The sequence below is a fragment of the Pseudophryne corroboree genome, chromosome 9 (genome assembly GCF_028390025.1).
Source record: "Pseudophryne corroboree isolate aPseCor3 chromosome 9, aPseCor3.hap2, whole genome shotgun sequence".
In the NCBI taxonomy this organism is placed as follows: domain Eukaryota; kingdom Metazoa; phylum Chordata; class Amphibia; order Anura; family Myobatrachidae; genus Pseudophryne; species Pseudophryne corroboree.
Genome location: NC_086452.1, coordinates 292,896,392 through 292,916,817, shown reverse-complemented (window position 1 = coordinate 292,916,817; position 20,426 = coordinate 292,896,392). Strand labels below are relative to the sequence as shown.

Genomic DNA, 20,426 nt, shown 5'->3' with positions numbered 1-20,426 from the left:
GTGGTATCCTCAGGTCTGCCTGTAACTACCGTCACGTCCTTGAGAGAGCTGACTGACAAGCGTGTGGAGGGTTGTTTGAAGGCAATCTACACCCTAAACGGTTCGGTGCATAGGCCCACTATTGCAGCGACATGGGCTGCTGAAGCTGTGCAAGCGTGAGCTGAGGAGCTGGAGGCGGAGTTGCCTTCCAATGCTTCTGATGTTAGACAATGTCTGTCGTATGTTGTTACAGCGTTTCATTACATTAAAGAGGTGGCTTCTGATGCCGGTATTCTGACGTCCAAGGCTTCTACTACGTTCATTATGGCTCGCTGAAGTCTATGGTTACGGTCCTGGTCTGTGGTCATGGACTCTGAGAAATCCCTGGAGGTACTTCCCTTTAAAGGAGACATTCTTTTCGGAGAAGACCTTAACAAGATAGTGGCTGACTTAGCGTCTGCTAAAACAGCATGTCTTCCTAGTACTGCTCCTTCGGTGCCGAAGGCTAAGAGTACTTCCTTTCGCTCCTTTCGTCCTTCAGGGAAAACAAAAGGCCAGGTGTACCCAAAACAGGATCGCACTTCCAAACCCAAACGGGCCTGGGCTGCCAGTCAGCCTGCTTCCAAAACTGACAAGCCTGCTGCATGACGGAGCGGGCCTCCCTCTGGGGGATCCCAGAGTGGGGGGGCCGACTTCTGGGTTTACCCAGCAATGGTCGAAGACCACTTCCGAAGCCTGGGTAAGGGAAGTCATCACTTGAGGTTACGCCGTATCCTTCAAGAATCGTCCCCCTCATCAATTTTGCCTGACAGACGTCTCTTCGGATCTGGTGAAGGCAACAACGCTTCATTTGGTGGTACAGTCCCCCCTGGACACAGAAGTGGTAGTACAGGTGCCTCTGACTCAGAGAGGCAAGGGGTACTATTCACCGCTGTTCCTAGTCCCAAAACCGAATAGGTCTTCCCTTCCCATTCTCAACCTCAAGTCCTTGAACAAATTTGTGATGGTCTCCAAGTTTTGTATGGAAACTCTTTGCTCTATTGTTCTGGCCTTGGAGCCAGGGGACTATATGGTCTCAATGGACATACAGGATGCTTACCTGTATATTCCCATTGCAGTGTTGCATCAGCAGTACTTGAGGTTTGCGGTTGGCAACCTCCATTACCAATTTCGGGCGTTACCTTTTGGTTTGACCGTGGCTCCGCGAGTCTTCACCAAGGTCATGGCGGTAATGACGGCTGTATTCCGCCGTCAAGGGGTCAGGATCCTACCGTACTTGGACGACTTGTTGATCCTGGCAAATTCCCCAGGGATCTGACTATCCAGTTTCTGCAAGCCCACGGGTGGCTCATCAACTGGAAGAAATCCTCCCTGGTCCCTGCTCAGAGCATGGTGCACCTGGGAACGTTGTTGGACACTCACAAACAGCGGTTGTTCTTGTCTCAGGAGAAAGTCCTGAAGCTTCAGGACAGGATTCGATGCTTCCTATCTCGTCCGCAAGTGTCGATACATTCGGCAATGCAAGTGCTAGGTCTCATGGTGTCTGCTTTCGACATGGTGGAGTACGCTCAATTCCATTCCCGCCCTCTCCAGAGGCTGTTTCTTGCCAAGTGGGACGGCCTGCCTCCACCGGATCAGGTCTTAAGTGATCTCATTGTTTCCGGAGGTCCGTCTGTCACTGAGCTGGTGGCTTTGGGACCAACGATTGAGCAGGGGTCGTCCCTTCTGAATCTCCAACTGGGTTCTTCTGACGACGGACGCCATTCTGAGGGACCGGGGCGCGTTGTTGAAGCAACACTCCATTCAGGGATGGTGGACCAAGGAGGAGTCTCTCCTCCCGATAAACATTCTGGAATTGCGGGCGGTGTTCAACTCATTGAACTTCTAATACAGAGCAGACCTGTTCAAGTACAGTCGGACAACGCCACCACGGTGGTGTACATCAATCATCAAGGCGGCACTCGAAGCCGCATGGCAATGAGGGAAGTATCAGGGATTCTTCAGTGGGCGGAACGCCATCTGCCAGCCATATCGGCAGTGTTCATTCCGGGGGTCCTAAACTGGGAAGCGGACTTTTTCAGTCGTCGGTACGTACACGCCGAAGAGTGGAGCCTCCATCCAGAAGTGTTTCAACTCCAAGTGGGGCCTTCCAGTTGTGGACCTGATGGCATCTCGGCACAATCATAAGGTTCCGGTCTTCAGGATCAAGGAAAAGGGATCCTCAAGCGGCATTCGTGGACGCACTGGCAATTCCATGGAACTTTCGGCTGCCATACGTGTTCTCTCCAGTGTCACTCCTGCCCAGAGTAATAAGGAAGTTCAAGCAAGAAGGAGAAACCCTGCTTCTGATCGCTCCGGCGTGGCCCAGACAGCACTGGTTCTCAGATCTACAGGGTCTCTCGATAGAGCGTCCCCTTTTACTTCCACAACGACCAGACCCCACCTCGTTCAGGGCCTTTGTGTATAAAAGGATTTTTCTGAGGCGGTCATTCATACTATGTTGAAGGCCCGTAAGCCAGCTTCTGCTCGGATTTACCATAGTGTCTGGAATTCTCACTTTGCTTGGTGCGAATCTAATAATCATGACGCTTACAAGTTTAGTACGGGCAAACTTTTTTTTTTTTTTTTACAGGGCCTGGACTTGGGCCTTCATCTGGCATCCCTCAAGGTTCACATTTCTGCCTTGCCGGTATGGTTTCATAGAAAGATTGCTACCCTGCCTGATGATCATACTTTCACTCAGGGGGTGTTACGGATTCAACCTCCTTATGTACTCCCAGTGGCCCCTTGGGATTTGTCAGTGGTTCTGGAGGCCTTGCAAGAGTATCTGTTTGAACCTCTTGCATCTGCAGACCTTAAGTGGCTTTCCCTTAAGGTTTTGATTTTGCTGGCTATTGCCTCTGCTAGAAGGGTCTCGGACTTGGGTGCGTTATCCTGTCAGTCCCCTTATCTGATTTTTCACCGTGATCGGGCTATTCTTAGAACACGCCCTGGTTATTTGCCTGAGGTGGTGTCTTCCTTCCACCTTAACCAGGATATTATGGTTCCGGCCTTTAATTCTCCTGAGTTGTCCTCCAAAGAGCGGTCTTTGGATGTGGTACGGGATCTCTGTATCTACGTGAAGAGAACTGCCTCCATTAGGAAGTCTGATTCTCTTTGTGCTGTTAGGATTTCACAAACGTGGCTGGCCTGCTAACAAGCAGACCTTGGCCAGATGAATTAGAATGGTGATTGCACATGCTTTTGTACAGGCTGGTCTTCCAGCTCCTGCTACCATCAAAGCCCATTCTACTCAGTCTGTTGGACCTTCTTGGGCGGCCCGCAGTGGTGCGACCCTTGAACAATTGTGCAAGGCGGCTACGTGGTCCTTATTGAACACGTTCATAAGGTTCTATGCCTTCGATACTTCCGCCTCCCAGGATGCTTCCTTTGGATGCTGGGTTCTTGTGCCCGCACAATTGCGTCCCCTCCCGTAAGGAACTGCTTTAGGACAACTCCGATGTTATTCCTTGTGGAGCCCAGTGTGCCCCGCAGCAGAAAACGAGATTTATGGTAAGAACTTACTGTTAAATCTTTCTGCGAGGTACACTGGGCTCCACAAGGCGCCCACCCTGACGCACTTTGCTTTTTTGGGTTGGTATGGCATTAGCTGCTGACACCCTCTCCTGTAGTGAGTGTGTGTGTGTGTTCTAACGTTTGTCGTCTGTTACCTGCTACTGCATTGGACTGGTTAACGAAAACTGAGTTCCTGTGCACGGAGGCGGCGCTATGCATCTTGGGAACAGTCAAAGCTTTGAGCCTGTTGGTGCCTCGGATGAAGATCCTACGCTACACACCAATGTTGTTCCTTGTGGAGCCCAGTGTATCTCGCAGAAAGATTTAACAACGGTAAGTTCTTACCATAACTCTCATTTTCTTCCCACAATCCAAATATATACTGGTAGGTTAATTGGCTCCCAACAAAAATTAACCCTAGCGTGAATGTGTCTGTGTGTACATGTGATAGGGAATGTAGAATGTATGCTCCACTGGGACTGATGTGAATGGCCAAATATTCTCTGCAAAGTGCTGCAGAATGTGTGTGCACTATATAGATAACTGGTGGCAATTACAAATATTCGAAGCATAGATTTATCCCTGCTTCTTATTGGATGAGGAATCAGGTCTATATAAAATCAGACCTCTAACATATAATAGTTTGGGCGTTTGAAGATATTTGGACTAATGACCCTGCTGGCATTCTTTGTAAGAGACCCAAACATTTGCACAGTCCATCCATATGTTAGAATCCTCTGAAATGCTAATCTTTTCAAACCAGGTGAAATCTGAAGTTGTTGCTGAGGACTGTAAATCTGAGCCGATGGAGCCGGAAGAAAAAAAAGATGTGAAATCAGAAGTAAAAGAAGATGATGAGAAACCAGGCACACCTGCAGCCCAATCGTCCCCTGCTGGACAGTCTAAAAAGAAAAGTAAGCTTTTTTTCCCCCGCACTAAATTTTGCAAAAACCCATGGTATTGTAGTTGTCATTCTCAACAGCAAAACGATTACTATATAGCACATGCATACAAAATTAGCTTTTCTCTTACGTCCTAGTGGATACTGGGGATTCATTTAGTACCATGGGATATAGACGGGTCCACTAGGAGCCATGGGCTCTTTAAGAAATTGATAGTGTTGGCTGGCTCCTCCCTCTATGCCCCTCCTACCAGACTCTGTTTAAAAAATGTGCCCGGAGGAGCTGATCACACTTATGGAAGCTCCTGAAGAGTTTTCTGCATTTATTTTACGTTTGTTATTTTCAGGCAGGACTGGATGGCACCAGCCTGCCTGCTTTGGGGGGGAGGGGGGAGGGGGAGCAGAGACGGTCCAACCTCTTGAAGGGTTAATGGTCCCGTTCCCCGCTGACAGGACACTGAACTACTGAGGGAACTATTCGCAAGCCCCACCACGGTGAGCGTACATTCCAGCAGCACGCCGCCACCCCTAACAGAAGAGAGTGAGTACTAAGCTGGCGTCCCGGTTATCGGGTCGCCAGCAATTATGGCGGTCTGAGGGTACGGAGATGCACGGCTTCTAACCGGGGCGTACTGCGTCTACAGACTAAGTACACAGTGCAGACGCACAGCTTCTGAGGGGGCGAACTGAGTCTCAATACACTGTGCACACTACCCACACTGGCAAACACAGACTTAAAATGGTTAGGACTCAATTTTAAGTACTAAATTACCTCAGCCAGTATAAAAAAAGTGGGAAGACTGCGCACCTTTGAGGGCGTGGGACTTCATTATGAGCGGATCCAGCAGCTCACCAGTGCCATTTTCCCTCTGCAGTGGACACAGACGCTGACTGACAGGGACGCGCAGCTCCTCCGGAGTGCCTCCAGATTACCTCAGCGGTATCGGGGTCATAGCAGGGTGTGACCGATTATTAATGTATTAAGTCCCCAATCTGGGTATTTAGTCTGCGACCCGGCTAAGCTCGGCATTAGCGATAAGGCATTAGCGATAAGTGTGCTTGCTCCATATCATCTGTGTCTCCCTGGAAGGGCTCTTTGTTGGTTAATTGTACTGTTAACCTTATCCTGTGTGTGTGTGTGTGTGTGTGTGTGTGTGTGTGTGCGCTGTCACATTTACAATGTCAGGCAAAGAGTGTGTTTCATGTACGGCAGAGTTTTCCTCTTCCCCAGGGGCTCACTACTGTGTACTCAGTGTAGTGCACCTTCCCAGGCTAGCGGGGCTGAACCAGCATGACTGGATTTCTACTAAATTGTCCCGCAATGAGAAAGAAACGCAACCCTTAAGGCAGTCTGTGCATGAGTTTATGAACAGAGACTGTCCACAAACCAGCATATCGGACCCCTACCATTTGTCTGCAAAAACGTACTCTGTCCCATATCCTGCAGTCTGACTCTGATGATCAAGTGGGAGGTGAACTTAGGGGGAGGGGCAGTGCTGCTCTGTCACAGGGAATAGAGGCTCTTATAGAAGCTATCTCAGACGTTCTGCAGGTTCCTGATAAGGTGACAGAGTAGTGTGAGGAATCTTATTTTAATGTAAAAAAGAAGTCCTCAGTCAAGTTTCCTGTATCAAAGCAACTGAATACCCTGTTTGAAGAACTGTGGGTTAAACCTAATAGGAAATTTCAGATCCCTAAAAGGTTACTCTCATCCTTTCCTTTTCTCTGGCTGGGTCCACAGGATAACATTGGGATATGCCGGAGCGACAGCGGAAATGCTTGTGACACCAAACGGTCACGAGCTTTCTGGCCTCCCAGGATGCCTCGGGGCTTCTCCATATAATCCCGCCCACTGACTCAGTCAAATCCGTTTTTTGTTTGGTGCGGCAGGAGCCGGGCTATGGTCACAGGGCTGCTGTTAAAAGCAGCCTGAAGCTTTTATTGTTTTATTTTTAGAGTCTTACTATGTTTCTCTAACGTCCTAGTGGATGCTGGGGACTCCGAAAGGACCATGGGGAATAGCGGCTCCGCAGGAGACTGGGCACAAAATAAAAGCTTTAGGACTAGCTGGTGTGCACTGGCTCCTCCCCCTATGACCCTCCTCCAAGCCTCAGTTAAGATTTTGTGCCCGAACGAGAAGGGTGCAATCTAGGTGGCTCTCCTGAGCTGCTTAGAGTAAAAGTTTAAATAGGTTTTTTATTTTCAGTGAGACCTGCTGGCAACAGGCTCACTGCATCGAGGGACTAAGGGGAGAAGAAGCGAACTCACCTGCGTGCAGAGTGGATTGGGCTTCTTAGGCTACTGGACATTAGCTCCAGAGGGACGATCAAAGGCCCAGCCATGGATGGGTCCCGGAGCCGCGCCGCCGGCCCCCTTACAGATGCTGAAGCAAGAAGAGGTCCATAAATCGGCGGCAGAAGACTTTCCTGTCTTCATAAGGTAGCGCACAGCACTGCAGCTGTGCGCCATTGCTCTCAGCACACTTCGGTCACTGAGGGTGCAGGGCGCTGGGGGGGGGGCGCCCTGGGAAGCAATGAATTTACCTTATTTGGCAAAAAATACATCACATATAGCTCCTGGGCTATATGGATGTATTTAACCCCTGCCAGTTTTCCAGAAAAAAGCGGGAGAAGAGCCCGCTGTGAAGGGGGCGGGGCCTATCTCCTCAGCACACAGCGCCATTTTTCCCACACAGCTCCGCTGGTAGGAAGGCTCCCAGAATCTCCCCTGCATCCTGCAACTACAGAAACAGGGTAAAAAAGAGAGGGGGGCACTTATTTGGCAAAATAACAGATATAAGCAGCTATAAGGGATAGACACTTATTGTAAGGTTGTCCCTATACATATATAGCGCTCTGGTGTGTGCTGGCAAACTCTCCCTCTGTCTCCCCAAGGGGCTAAGTGGGTCCTGTCCTCTATCAGAGCATTCCCTGTGTGTGTGCTGGGTGTCGGTACGTGTGTGTCGACATGTATGAGGAGGAAAATGATGTGGAGGCGGAGCAATTGCCTATAATGGTGATGTCACCCCCTAGGGAGTCGACACCTGAATGGATGGCCGTAATTAAGGAATTACGTGACAGTGTCGGCACGTTACAGAAAACTGTTGACGACATGAGACAGCCGGCAGCTCAGTTAGTGCCTGTCCAGGCATCTCAAACACCGTCAGGGGCTATTAAACGCCCGTTACCTCAGTGGGTCGACACGGACCCAGACACAGACACTGACTCCAGTGTCGACGGTGAAGAAACAAACGTATTTTCCAGTAGGGCCACACGTTACATGATCACGGCAATGAAGGAGGTTTTGCACATCTCTGATACTGCAAGTACCACAAAAAGGGGTATTATGTGGGGTGTGAAAAAACTACCCGTAGTTTTTCCTGAATCAGATGAATTGAATGAAGTGTGTGATGAAGCGTGGGTTACCCCCGACAAAAAACTGCTAATTTCTAAAAAATTATTGGCACTATATCCCTTCCCACCAGAGGTTAGGGCTCGTTGGGAAACACCCCCTAGGGTGGATAAGGCGCTCACACGCTTATCAAAACAAGTGGCGTTACCGTCTCCAGAAACGGCCGCCCTTAAGGAGCCAGCAGATAGGAGGCTGGAAAATATCCTTAAAAGTATATACACACATACTGGTGTTATACTGCGACCAGCAATCGCCTCAGCCTGGATGTGCAGTGCTGGGGTGGCTTGGTCGGATTCCCTGACTGAAAATATTGATACCCTGGAAAGGGACAATATATTATTGACTATAGAGCATTTAAAGGATGCATTCCTATATATGCGAGATGCACAGAGACACATTTGCACTCTGGCATCAAGAGTAAGTGCGATGTCCATTTCTGCCAGAAGAGGATTATGGACGCGACAGTGGTCAGGGGATGCGGATTCCAAACGGCATATGAAAGTATTGCTGTATAAAGGGGAGGAGTTATTTGGGGGCGGTCTATCGGACCTGGTGGCCACGGCAACGGCTGGGAAATCCACCTTTTTACCCCAAGTCACCTCGCAGCAGAAAAAGATACCGTCTTTTCAGGCTCAGTCCTTTCGTCCCCATAAGGGCAAGCGGGCAAAAGGCCACTCATATCTGCCCCGGGGCAGAGGAAGGGGAAAAAGACTGCAACAGACAGCTTCTTCCCACGAACAGAAGCCTTCCCCCGCTTCTGCCAAGTCCTCAGCATGACGCTGGGGCCTTACAAGCGGACTCAGGCACGGTGGGGGCCCGTCTCAAGAATTTCAGCGCGCAGTGGGCTCACTCGCAAGTGGACCCCTGGATCCTGCAGGTAGTATCTCAGGGGTACAAATTGGAATTCGAGACGTCTCCCCCTCGCCGGTTCCTGAAGTCTGCTTTACCAACGTCTACCCCCGACAGGGAGGCGGTATTGGAAGCCATTCACAAGCTGTATTCCCAGCAAGTGATAATCAAGGTACCCCTCCTACAACAGGGAAAGGGGTATTACTCCACGCTGTTTGTGGTACCGAAGCCGGATGGCTTGGTGAGACCCATTTTAAATCTGAAAGCCTTGAACACTTACATAAAAAGGTTCAAGTTCAAGATGGAGTCACTCAGAGCAGTGATAGCGAACCTGGAAGAAGGGGACTACATGGTGTCTCTGGACATCAAGGATGCTTACCTCCATGTCCCAATTTGCCCTTCTCACCAAGGGTACCTCAGGTTTGTGGTACAGAACTGTCACTTTCAGTTTCAGACGCTGCCGTTTGGATTGTCCACGGCACCCCGGGTCTTTACCAAGGTAATGGCCGAAATGATGATTCTTCTTCGAAGAAAAGGCGTCTTAATTATCCCTTACTTGGACGATCTCCTGATAAGGGCACGGTCCAGAGAACAGTTAGAGGTCGGAGTAGCACTATCTCAAATAGTACTACGACAGCACGGATGGATTCTAAATATTCCAAAATCGCAGCTGATTCCGACGACACGTCTGCTGTTCCTAGGGATGATTCTGGACACAGTACAGAAAAAAGTGTTTCTCCCGGAAGAGAAAGCCAGGGAGTTATCCGACCTAGTCAGGAAACTCCTAAGACCAGGCCAGGTGTCAGTGCATCAGTGCACAAGGGTCCTGGGAAAGATGGTGGCTTCTTACGAAGCGATTCCATTCGGCAGATTCCACGCAAGAACTTTTCAGTTGGATCTGCTAGACAAATGGTCCGGATCGCATCTTCAAATGCATCAGCGGATAACCCTGTCTCCAAGGACAAGGGTGTCTCTCCTGTGGTGGTTACAGAGTGCTCATCTCCTAGAGGGCCGCAGATTCGGCATTCAGGATTGGGTCCTGGTGACCACGGATGCCAGCCTGAGAGGCTGGGGAGCAGTCACACAGGGAAGAAATTTCCAGGGCTTGTGGTCAAGCATGGAAACGTCACTTCACATAAATATCCTGGAACTAAGGGCCATTTACAATGCCCTAAGTCAGGCAAGGCCTCTGCTTCAGGGTCAGCCTGTATTGATCCAGTCGGACAACATCACGGCAGTCGCCCACGTAAACAGACAGGGCGGCACAAGAAGCAGGAGGGCAATGACGGAAGTGGCAAGGATTCTTCGCTGGGCGGAAAATCATGTGATAGCACTGTCAGCAGTGTTCATTCCGGGAGTGGACAACTGGGAAGCAGACTTCCTCAGCAGACACGATCTTCACCCGGGGGAGTGGGGACTTCACCCAGAAGTCTTCCACATGATTGTAAACCGTTGGGAAAAACCAAAGGTGGACATGATGGCGTCTCGCCTCAACAAAAAACTGGACAGATATTGCTCCAGGTCAAGGGACCCTCAGGCAATAGCTGTGGACGCTCTGGTAACACCGTGGGTGTACCGGTCAGTGTATGTGTTCCCTCCTCTTCCTCTCATACCAAAAGTACTGAGAATCATAAGAAGGAGAGGAGTAAAGACTATACTCGTGGCTCCGGATTGGCTAAGAAGGACTTGGTACCCGGAAATTCAAGAGATGCTCAAGGAAGACCCGTGGCCTCTACCTCTAAGACAGGACCTGCTCCAGCAGGGACCATGTCTGTTCCAAGACTTACCGCGGCTGCGTTTGACGGCATGGCGGTTGAACGCCGGATCCTGAAGGAAAAAGGCATTCCGGATGAAGTCATCCCTACCCTGATCAAAGCCAGGAAGGATGTAACCGTACAACATTATCACCGTATTTGGCGTAAATATGTTGCGTGGTGCGAGGCCAGGAAGGCCCCTACGGAGGAATTTCAACTGGGTCGATTCCTGCATTTCCTGCAAACAGGACTGTCTATGGGCCTCAAATTAGGGTCCATTAAGGTTCAAATTTCGGCCCTGTCGATATTCTTCCAAAAAGAACTAGCTTCTGTTCCTGAAGTTCAGACGTTTGTCAAGGGAGTACTGCATATACAGCCTCCTTTTGTGCCTCCAGTGGCACCTTGGAATCTCAATGTAGTGTTGGGATTCCTAAAATCACATTGGTTTGAACCACTCACCACTGTGGACTTGAAATATCTCACATGGAAAGTGGTAATGCTGTTAGCCCTGGCTTCAGCCAGGCGTGTATCAGAATTGGCGGCTTTGTCCTATAAAAGCCCTTACCTAATTTTTCATACGGACAGGGCAGAATTGAGGACTCGTCCTCAATTTCTCCCTAAGGTGGTTTCAGCATTTCACTAAAACCAACCTATTGTGGTGCCTGCGGCTACTAGGGACTTGAAGGATTCCAAGTTGCTGGACGTAGTCAGGGCCCTGAAAATATATGTTTCCAGGACGGCTGGAGTCAGAAAATCTGACTCGCTGTTTATCCTGTATGCACCCAACAAGCTGGGTGCTCCTGCTTCTAAGCAGACGATTGCTCGTTGGATTTGTAGTACAATTCAGCTTGCACATTCTGTGGCAGGCCTGCCACAGCCAAAATCTGTAAAAGCCCATTCCACACAGAAAGTGGGCTCATCTTGGGCGGCTGCCCGAGGGGTCTCGGCTTTACAACTTTGCCGAGCAGCTACTTGGTCAGGGGCAAACACGTTTGCTAAATTCTACAAATTTGATACCCTGGCTGAGGAGGACCTGGAGTTCTCTCATTCGGTGCTGCAGAGTCATCCGCACTCTCCCGCCCGTTTGGGAGCTTTGGTATAATCCCCATGGTCCTTTCGGAGTCCCCAGCATCCGCTAGGACGTTAGAGAAAATAAGAATTTACTTACCGATAATGCTATTTCTCATAGTCCGTAGTGGATGCTGGGCGCCCATCCCAAGTGCGGATTGTCTGCATTACTTGTACATAGTTATTGTTACAAAAATCGGGTTATTGTTGTTGTGAGCCATCTTTTCAGAGGCTCCTTCTATTATCATGCTGTTAACTGGGTTCAGATCACAAGTTGTACGGTGTGATTGGTGTGGCTGGTATGAGTCTTACCCGGGATTCAAAATCCTTCCTTATTGTGTACGCTCGTCCGGGCACAGTATCCTAACTGAGGCTTGGAGGAGGGTCATAGGGGGAGGAGCCAGTGCACACCAGCTAGTCCTAAAGCTTTTATTTTGTGCCCAGTCTCCTGCGGAGCCGCTATTCCCCATGGTCCTTTCGGAGTCCCCAGCATCCACTACGGACTATGAGAAATAGAATTATCGGTAAGTAAATTCTTATTTTTTGTTTTTTCCTGAGTGACTTTTCTTAACAGCGTCTTAGACGCATATTAGTCGCTTCAACAACTCTCCACCGGGTCGCAACAACGCTTACCTTCGCGGTATAGTGTTGTCTCGACGGGTGTCTGTGTCGGATGATTCTAGCAGGTTCAGCAGACGTAACCAGGCTGTGGCCGGAGCATGGAGAGAAGGTAAGGCATCGGGTTCCTCTTACTAGGGGTTCCGGACACAGCTACACTGTATTGGAGGAGACTACTCTTAGGTGTGACAGCGCTATGCTTTAGGGATCATAGGTGCCAGGACTAGGTGAGGCCGTGATCCTTAGAGTTTAAGTCAACAGGGGGAGTTAGACGCTCTCCTGGCCGTCCCTCCCCCAAGTTCATGACCAGTTTCCGTGCATCTCCCGTCCATGAACTAATGACCTCACTTCCGGCTCAGACGCTACCACGAGGGTACTTGGTCGCAGCTTAGATGCTGCGATGGTGTACATTAGACTTTCCGCTTAGACCCGGTCGCAGACAGGAGCGTCTGCATACACTTATCGTTCAATGAGCGTCTTTGTCCAAAAGAGAGTCTGTGTCTCTCATCAGTCATCAACAGCGGCTGTGTACACTAGTAGTAGCGTCTGAATCCACTCAGCGTCTTGCGAGCGTATTGATGGTTATGGAGGTGTGGGGAGTCTCAATGTATCCCACTCTATGGAGAAATGGGTTATACAGTACTAAAAAATTCTCTACTTGTTAGTATGAATTGTTAATTTTTGGTACATATTGCATATGAGACCTGTATATTACTGTTGTTTTCTGCATAATATGTTTGAAAAAACTGGTTAAAAACAGAAATACAAATTGTACCCACTTACTTGTAAGTTATTATGATGGTGATTGTATTCTCATATGACAATGTCTAATATTTTAACATGAGACTGACTGCTAGTATGTGTGCTGACTTTTATATGTTGTCAGTCCTGTTCTGAACCTCAATTCAGGTGCACGGTTGTGGTCAGATTGATCTCGCATACATACATATATATATATATATATATATATATATTTTCAGTCACAAATTGTGTAGTCATGAACAGATATTACCATGTTTGTGAGCGGCAAAAGTGACTAGGAGAATTTCAGGCACTCCTACATCCTTAACATGTTTATCTTGTAAAACAGGGTTAATGGGTATAGGTCAGTTGGTCACTTATGAGGGGTTATGTGCAAACTGTTTTGCTTTTCAGCAAAGTAAAAAACAGGTAGTGGTTCAACAAACAGCAGAGTCACCATGGAGTATGTTCGCGCAGACTTTGGCTTCAATAGCGGACAGATTAACTCCTGCAATTCCACCCCAGTAAATAGGGTACGCTATTAACCCATACATGCAGCTCCCTTCCTATGGTTTGGTTCCAGTAGCTTCTACAAGTAACCAGGCTGTTAACCAAGGTACCGGTAAGACTAAGACAGATACGTCTGTTACAGACTACACAAAATGATACAACAGATGATGATACAGTATATTCAAATACTCTGTATGATGATCAGTCGCAGAGTTTCAGCTCAGAGGATGTAGCTGAACTTATTGATGCTATGAAGGCTATTCTCTCTCTTTGGAAGAATCAGCCAAAACAGTGTCAAAATCTAAAGCACCTGTGTTTAAAGGAACAAAAACAGTTAAGACTGAATTCCCAGCGTCCGAGGATCTGACAGAAATGATGGAAGAATCTTGGCCGACGCCCAGTAAGAAATATAAGATTCCGAAAAAATGGGATTCTTATTATCCATTTCCAGCTGCGGATTGTTCAAAAAGAGAAGTTCCTCCTAAAGTAGATGCACATGTACTGCGACTTGTGCATAAATCTGCTTTGCCATTGTGTCTACCTCATTAAATTATGTCAGACAAAAGGGTAGATAGCTTCTTGAAAAATATATTTTCTCTCTCTAAGGGGCAGTGGTAAGGCCTGCTATGGCTTCAGCCTGGATGGCAAAGGCAATGGGAGAATGGATAGAGGAACTAGAGAATGGCCTTTCCCCTCCTAATAGGGAGCAGGAGTATCATTTAGGCCGTTTAAGACAAGCTGCCCAATATTTGGAAGAAGCAGCAATTGATATGGGTACGATTGCTTCTAAAACATCAGCCTTGACAGTAGCCGCTCGTAGAGCAGTTTGGCTACGCACTTGGAAAGCAGATGCAGAATCCAAGAAAGAATTGGATGCATTGCCTTTCATTGGTAATATATTGTTTGGGAAACAATTGTCAGATATTCTAGAATCGGAAGCTGAATCCAAAAAGGTCAGATTTCTGGCTAGTTATAACCCTAAGACTTAGGGGTTCAAAGTTTTGGCCATTTCGAGGGCAAAGCAAAAGCTAAAGAGGAGTCTAAGCAACCCCAGTTCAATAGATCAGCTAGGGGTAGGAAGCAATGGGCTAGTAGAAAGCCAGCTTCCAAGCCTGAACAGAAACCATCAGCCTGAAGAGACGGGCCTCCGCCTGGAGGATTCCAGGGTTGGGGGCCGACTCCTTCATTTTGCACACATATGGCAACAGTCGACGACAGATGCTTGGGTGCAGAAGGTGGTATCTATCGGTTATGGGTTCCCATTCAGGAGGCAGCCTCCTCAAAGGTTTTTTTGCACCAGCCCATCTCGTTTAGAGTCGAAGGCCCAATGCCCTGCAAGAAGCAGTTCAGAAATTGCTTCAGTCGGGTGTGATTATCCTGGTACCCCCATCACAACGGGGTCAGGGTTTTCACTCCAATCTATTTTTGATTCAGAAGCCAAATGGGTAATTCCGACCAATTCTCAATCTCAAAATGTTAAACAGATACATTTGGTTACCAAGGTTCCACATGGAGACGTTACGCTCCATAGTGTTGGCTATGGAACCGGGAGATTACATGGTATCTCTGGATATACAGGATGCTTACCTACATGTGCCTATAGCAAGGTCTCATCAATGTTACCTCAGGTTTGCCATCCAGCAACATTTTCAGTTCCAAGCCTTGCCCTTCGGGCTAGCAACAGCACCCAGGGTGTTTACCATAATTATGGTGGCTATGGCAGCTTATCTCTGCAAGCAGGGGATAAGAATATTTCCATACCTCGACGACCTTTTGATCCTAGCACATTCGCAGGAATTACTTTTGAGCCATCTTCAACAGACAGTAGTTTGTCTACAAAGACACGGGTGGCTCATAAACTGGGAAAAGTCGTCTCTGAATCCGTCACAGCGGATGGTTCATCTGGGAGCCATATTGGATTCAGGTCTACAGAGAATTTTCTTACCAGAGAAAAAGATAGTCAAGGTGCAGGTCATGACTCTGGAGGAGTTGCACACTCGGACAATGTCAGTCCATGCAGCAATGCGACTGTTGGGTCTGATGGTGTCAACCTTCGACATGGTGGAATATGCACAATTCCACTCCAGACCTCTACAGCACCTTATTCTGACCAGATGGAACGGAAATCATCAGATAATAAAAAAACATGATAAGGTTTCCGGTAAACGTAAGGTGGTCTCCAGCTTGGCGGCTAGAGAGGGACCATTTAAACAAGCGGAGACCCTTCTGGATAAAAGAATGGCAAGTCCTGACAACAGATGCCAGTCTTCAAGGCTGGGGAGCGGTGCTCGGAAACCTTTGGTTCCAGGGAAAATGGACCATAAGGGAAAGTCGCCTGCCAATAAATCTGTTGGAAATAAGGGCCATTTTTATGGCTCTAGTTCAGGCAAAGGACAGTCTGCAAGGAAGACCAGTCCAGATTCGCTCAGACAATGCAACAGCAGTAGCGTACCTCAATCATCAGGGAGGAACTCACAGCAAAAGATTGATGGAGTAAGTAACTCCCATACTAAGGTGGGCAGAACTCCATCTTCCAGCATTGTCAGCAGTGTTTGTTCCAGGTGTACTGAACTGGGAAGCGGATTTTCTCAGTCGACACACCATTCAGGAGACCGAATGGGCATTACACCCAGAAGTGTTTCAGACTATAGTGAACAGATGGGGTCTGCCAGAGAGAGACCTCATGGCGTCTCATCTAAACAAAGTGCCGAGGTACGGATCAGGAACAAAGGATCCCGGCGCGATCTTTGTAGACGCACTGTCAGTAAAATGGAAATTTCATCTGGCATATCTGTTCCCTCCAATCTCTGTTACCCAGAGTAGTGAGGAAAATAAAGCAATCAAAGGGAGCCATAATTCTAATGGCTCCAGCTTGGCCAAGAAGGTATTGGTACACAGATCTACTAAGGATGTCCATGGAAGCACCAATACTGCTCCCTCAACGTCCAGATCTGCTAATGCAGGGTCCTTATTGTCACAGCCATCTGGATCGTCTGTCTTTGACGGCGTGGCTGTTGAAACCTCCTAGAAGCTAGAGGATTTTCAAAACAAGCGACACTGGATTGGTTGTGGGGGTAAAAAGCGCACTGAGCTACCATTATATAGGTACAATATATATATATATATATATATAAGCCGGGATGCAAAAAAGACAAAATCTTTTATAATTCAATAATACCCACTACCTATGGGAAAGACAAAATTCTAGACTAACAAATAGAAAAGCCGGCGGTGCTCCCTCAAGTTGTAGAGAACAGATCACATAATATGCAAAGAGAAAAAAGACAACTCTTTTTTTATGGGGCACTCTTACTAATAATCTAAAACTTAACTTTTATTTATAGAAATTGGACTCACATTAACATACTAACATATAACATATATTCAAATGAGACAATTAATGGTGTAACTGGCTATGCCTCAAAATGTCTCCCTGTAGCGTCCTTCTCACTATGTGGATTATTGTATCCTAGTTGTTACAAATTGTCTATAACTGTTTGGTTATACTGCTGCAAATGATTACTTATAGAGAAACTAATCTATGGCCTGCTGCCAGAAACAAAGTTTCAAAAATACATTTATTAACGTCTATCCTATATGACCTAGGTAATTTGTATAATATAGCTGGTGATAATCCCCAAAATTAAATAGACAGTTATTCAAGCGGTTATCGCAGTACACATATAAATAAACATGTATTATGTGGCTGAGTTTTTTAGCCAGTCACAAGTGTACATGTGTTTAGCCAGGTAAACGTATTAGACAGTTGTATAAGTAGAGAAAGAAAATGTCAGAAGGAAGACGGGAAAGAATAGGTGACTAGATGCCTGGTTTCTGCTTTTGGAAATATGCTAAAAAGCATCGAATTTCCAATGAGAGAACCACCTGGAGCATATGCACCAATCCCAAGACCTGTATCTGCTGTTAACTTTTTCTGCCCAATTAAGGGCAAAGTTAATGAGCGTGCAGGGGAGAGGTCCCTAGCCAGTATTTAACACCTGTATTGCTGACTTCTTATAGGCCCATTGAAAAGTAATAATGATAATTAAGATAATAACAATTGTTTAATATATCACATGCTATCTTAATATGACCACTTGTTCACAAATAGATCTGTGGCATCCATGGAAAACACTTAAACAAGAGAGAAAACAAAATTCCTTCTATATTGGTTATGGACATAAAACACAGATATTGAATTTAAATAGACAATTTCTATGAAATACAGATTTCAAATGCAATAACATCCAGGATTTCTACTGTCCTCAATCATGTCTGTCGACATCAAATTAAAGATGAGAGGATCCTTTGGGCGTTTATGCGAAATGAAAAAAGTGTGCTTCTGCTGTCTGTATCTCAATAAATGAGTTAAGCCGATAAGAGAGCACTGAAATGGAAGAATAAGAAGAAAGATCATATAATTAATATAGATATATCCTTGTGAGTGTATCCACGGCGGGTATCATTACGTGTTAAATAACCAAGTATCTAACCATTACGCCCCCATATGATTTATACTTAATGGTAATGAGCACAAAGTTAATCTTCCCAAAAAAAAAGGGTCAATAGGTTAGAAAAAAATTGTACTAAACTTGGTACATACGTAATGATAATATCACAATTGCGTTAGATTTGGGCTCCATCGCAATGATATCTCACTATGGTATGCAATTATTCCAAAATACGGAAAAATCCGATATCCAAAATACTCCTGGTCCCAAGCATTTTGGATAAGGGATACTCAACCTGTATTAGTAAGAGTGCCCCATAAAAAATAGTTGTCTTTTTTCTCTTTGCATATTATGTGATTTTCAAAACAAGTAATTCGAACTATGCTTAGAGCAGGGGTGGGGAACCTTTTGTCTACCGAGGGCCATTTGGATATTTATAAAATCCTTCGGGAGCCATACAAAAATTATCAACTTAAAAATTAGCCTGCCCCTAGTCAGTTGTTATGATCCATTAGATATGCCCACTGTTAGTTGTTTTGGCCCATTAGATATGCCCCGTCAGTTATGCCCTATTAAATATGCCCCCTGTAGTTATGTTCCATTAGATATGCCCCCTAGTAACGCCGCTTACACACACACACACACACACGCATTAAAAGAAAAAAAAACACAATGCTCACCAGCCCTGCTCCTGGACCACTGACCTCCCTCTTCTTGGAACTATGGGAGAGATATCATGATGTCTCTCCCATAGCGCCACACATGTACACTGCCTGAGCCGGAAGCTGGAGCTCAGGAGTGAGCTCCTGCCTCCGGCTGCTGCTGAGGAGATGGAGCCGGGCGCCCGCTGGTTGTAAAATCTCAGCGGGCGCTCAGCATCTCCTCTCTGTTAGGTGACCCTGGATGGGCCGGATCCAGTGGCTTTGAGGGCCTTATACGGCCCTCGGGTCTGAGGTTCCCCACCCCTGGCTTAGAGCAAGAAAACTTTCTTCAGCTCGTATTTATCATCGAATATGGCAAGCCTATATTCATTGGTGTAGTGAAAAGTTTGAATCCAAGATCTTTTAAAGTATCCAGGATTTTGGATTTTCTTCAAGCAGGATTGGATAAGGGGTTGAAAGTAGCTTCCTTGAGGGTTCAAGTATCAGCATTAACTGTATGGTTTCAGAAAAAGATTGCTGACCTACAGGATGTGCGTTCGTTCTTTCTTTCTTTCAGGGAGTTGTACACATTCAACCTTCATTTGTTCTTCCTGCAGCTCCCTGGGATTTGAATCAAGTTCTTAAATTCCTTCAGGGACCTCCGTTTGAACCACCTAAGAGAGCAGATTTTAAATGGTTAACCGTTAAAGTACTCTTTCTACTGGCAATGGCGTCAGCTAGAAGAGTATCAGATTTAGGAGCACTGTCGTGTAAGTCTCCTTTCCTAAGTTTTTTTCCAGATAAGGCAGTTCTCAGGACTAGATCTGGTCATCTTCCAAAGGTGGTTTAAAAATTTCACCTTAACGAAGAGATTGTAGTCCCAGCTTTTCAGGTATCAGGACTTTCTGCGGGGGAAGCGTCACTGGACGTGGTCCGGGCGTTAAGTATCTACGTAGATCGTACAGAAAAACAGATTCTCTCTTTATCCTCTACGGATTTCATAGAAGAGGATGGCCTGCTAGTAAACAGACGCTGGCAAGATGGCTCCGAATGGTAATTTCAGAAGCTTATTCTCGTGCTGATCTCCCTACTCCGACTGTCTCTGCTCACTCTACACGTAAGGTAGGTCCTTCATGGGCAGCACAACATGGTGCTTCAGCAGAACAGATTTGTAAGGCAGCCACATGGTCTTCCATTAACACATTCATCCGACATTATGCCTTGGATACTTTTGCCTCTCATGACGTTGAATTCGGGCGAAAGGTTCTCCTGTCTAATCAGGAGCGTCCCCACCACTAAAACTGGCTTTGTGAATCCCAATGCTATCCTGTGGACCCAGCCAGAGAAATATACGTTATGGTAAGAACTTACCGTTGATAACGTGATTTCTCATGTCCACAGGTATCCACAGGGGTCCCACCCTGACGCACCTGATTTGAGGAACTTTACAATCACTAAACGTCTTCCCTTTTGCATGGAAGGGTGTGCATGTGTGTTTTTATAGCCTGAATAGGTTTCTACCTGATGCTCCTGCCTAAATTGCTGTGGAAAGAACTGATTTGACTGAGTCAGTGGGCGGGATTATATGGAGAAGACCCAAGGAAACCTGGGAGGCCAGAAAGCTCGTGACCGTTTGGGGCCATTTTCGCTGTCGCTCTGGCATATCCCAATGTTATCCTGTGGATACCTGTGGACACCTGTGGACATAAGAGAAATCACGTTATCAACGGTAAGTTCTTACCATAACGTATATTTCCTCCTGAGGATAGGAAAAAATGTGAAAATCCACCAATAGTGAATTCATCAGTATCCACGCTGTCACGGAAAATAGTGTTGCCTGTCCCCTGGTGCAGCCTTCCTGAAAGACAATATATATATCATAAAATTGTGACCACACTCAAATCCTTGTATACGGTTGCTGGGGTGTCCCAGAGACCCACTGTAGCAT

General features: G+C 46.9%; 1 protein-coding gene across 1 annotated transcript in view; it reads left to right on the top strand.

Annotated features, from left to right (window-relative positions):
* The window catches only part of EP300 (E1A binding protein p300), a 415,411-nt gene that overhangs the window by 252,942 nt on the left and 142,043 nt on the right, over positions 1-20,426 (top strand). The window contains exon 14 of the mRNA XM_063941527.1: positions 4,298-4,448. Within this exon, the coding sequence (XP_063797597.1) occupies positions 4,298-4,448 (151 nt within the window). The remainder of the gene's footprint in view (positions 1-4,297; positions 4,449-20,426) is intronic.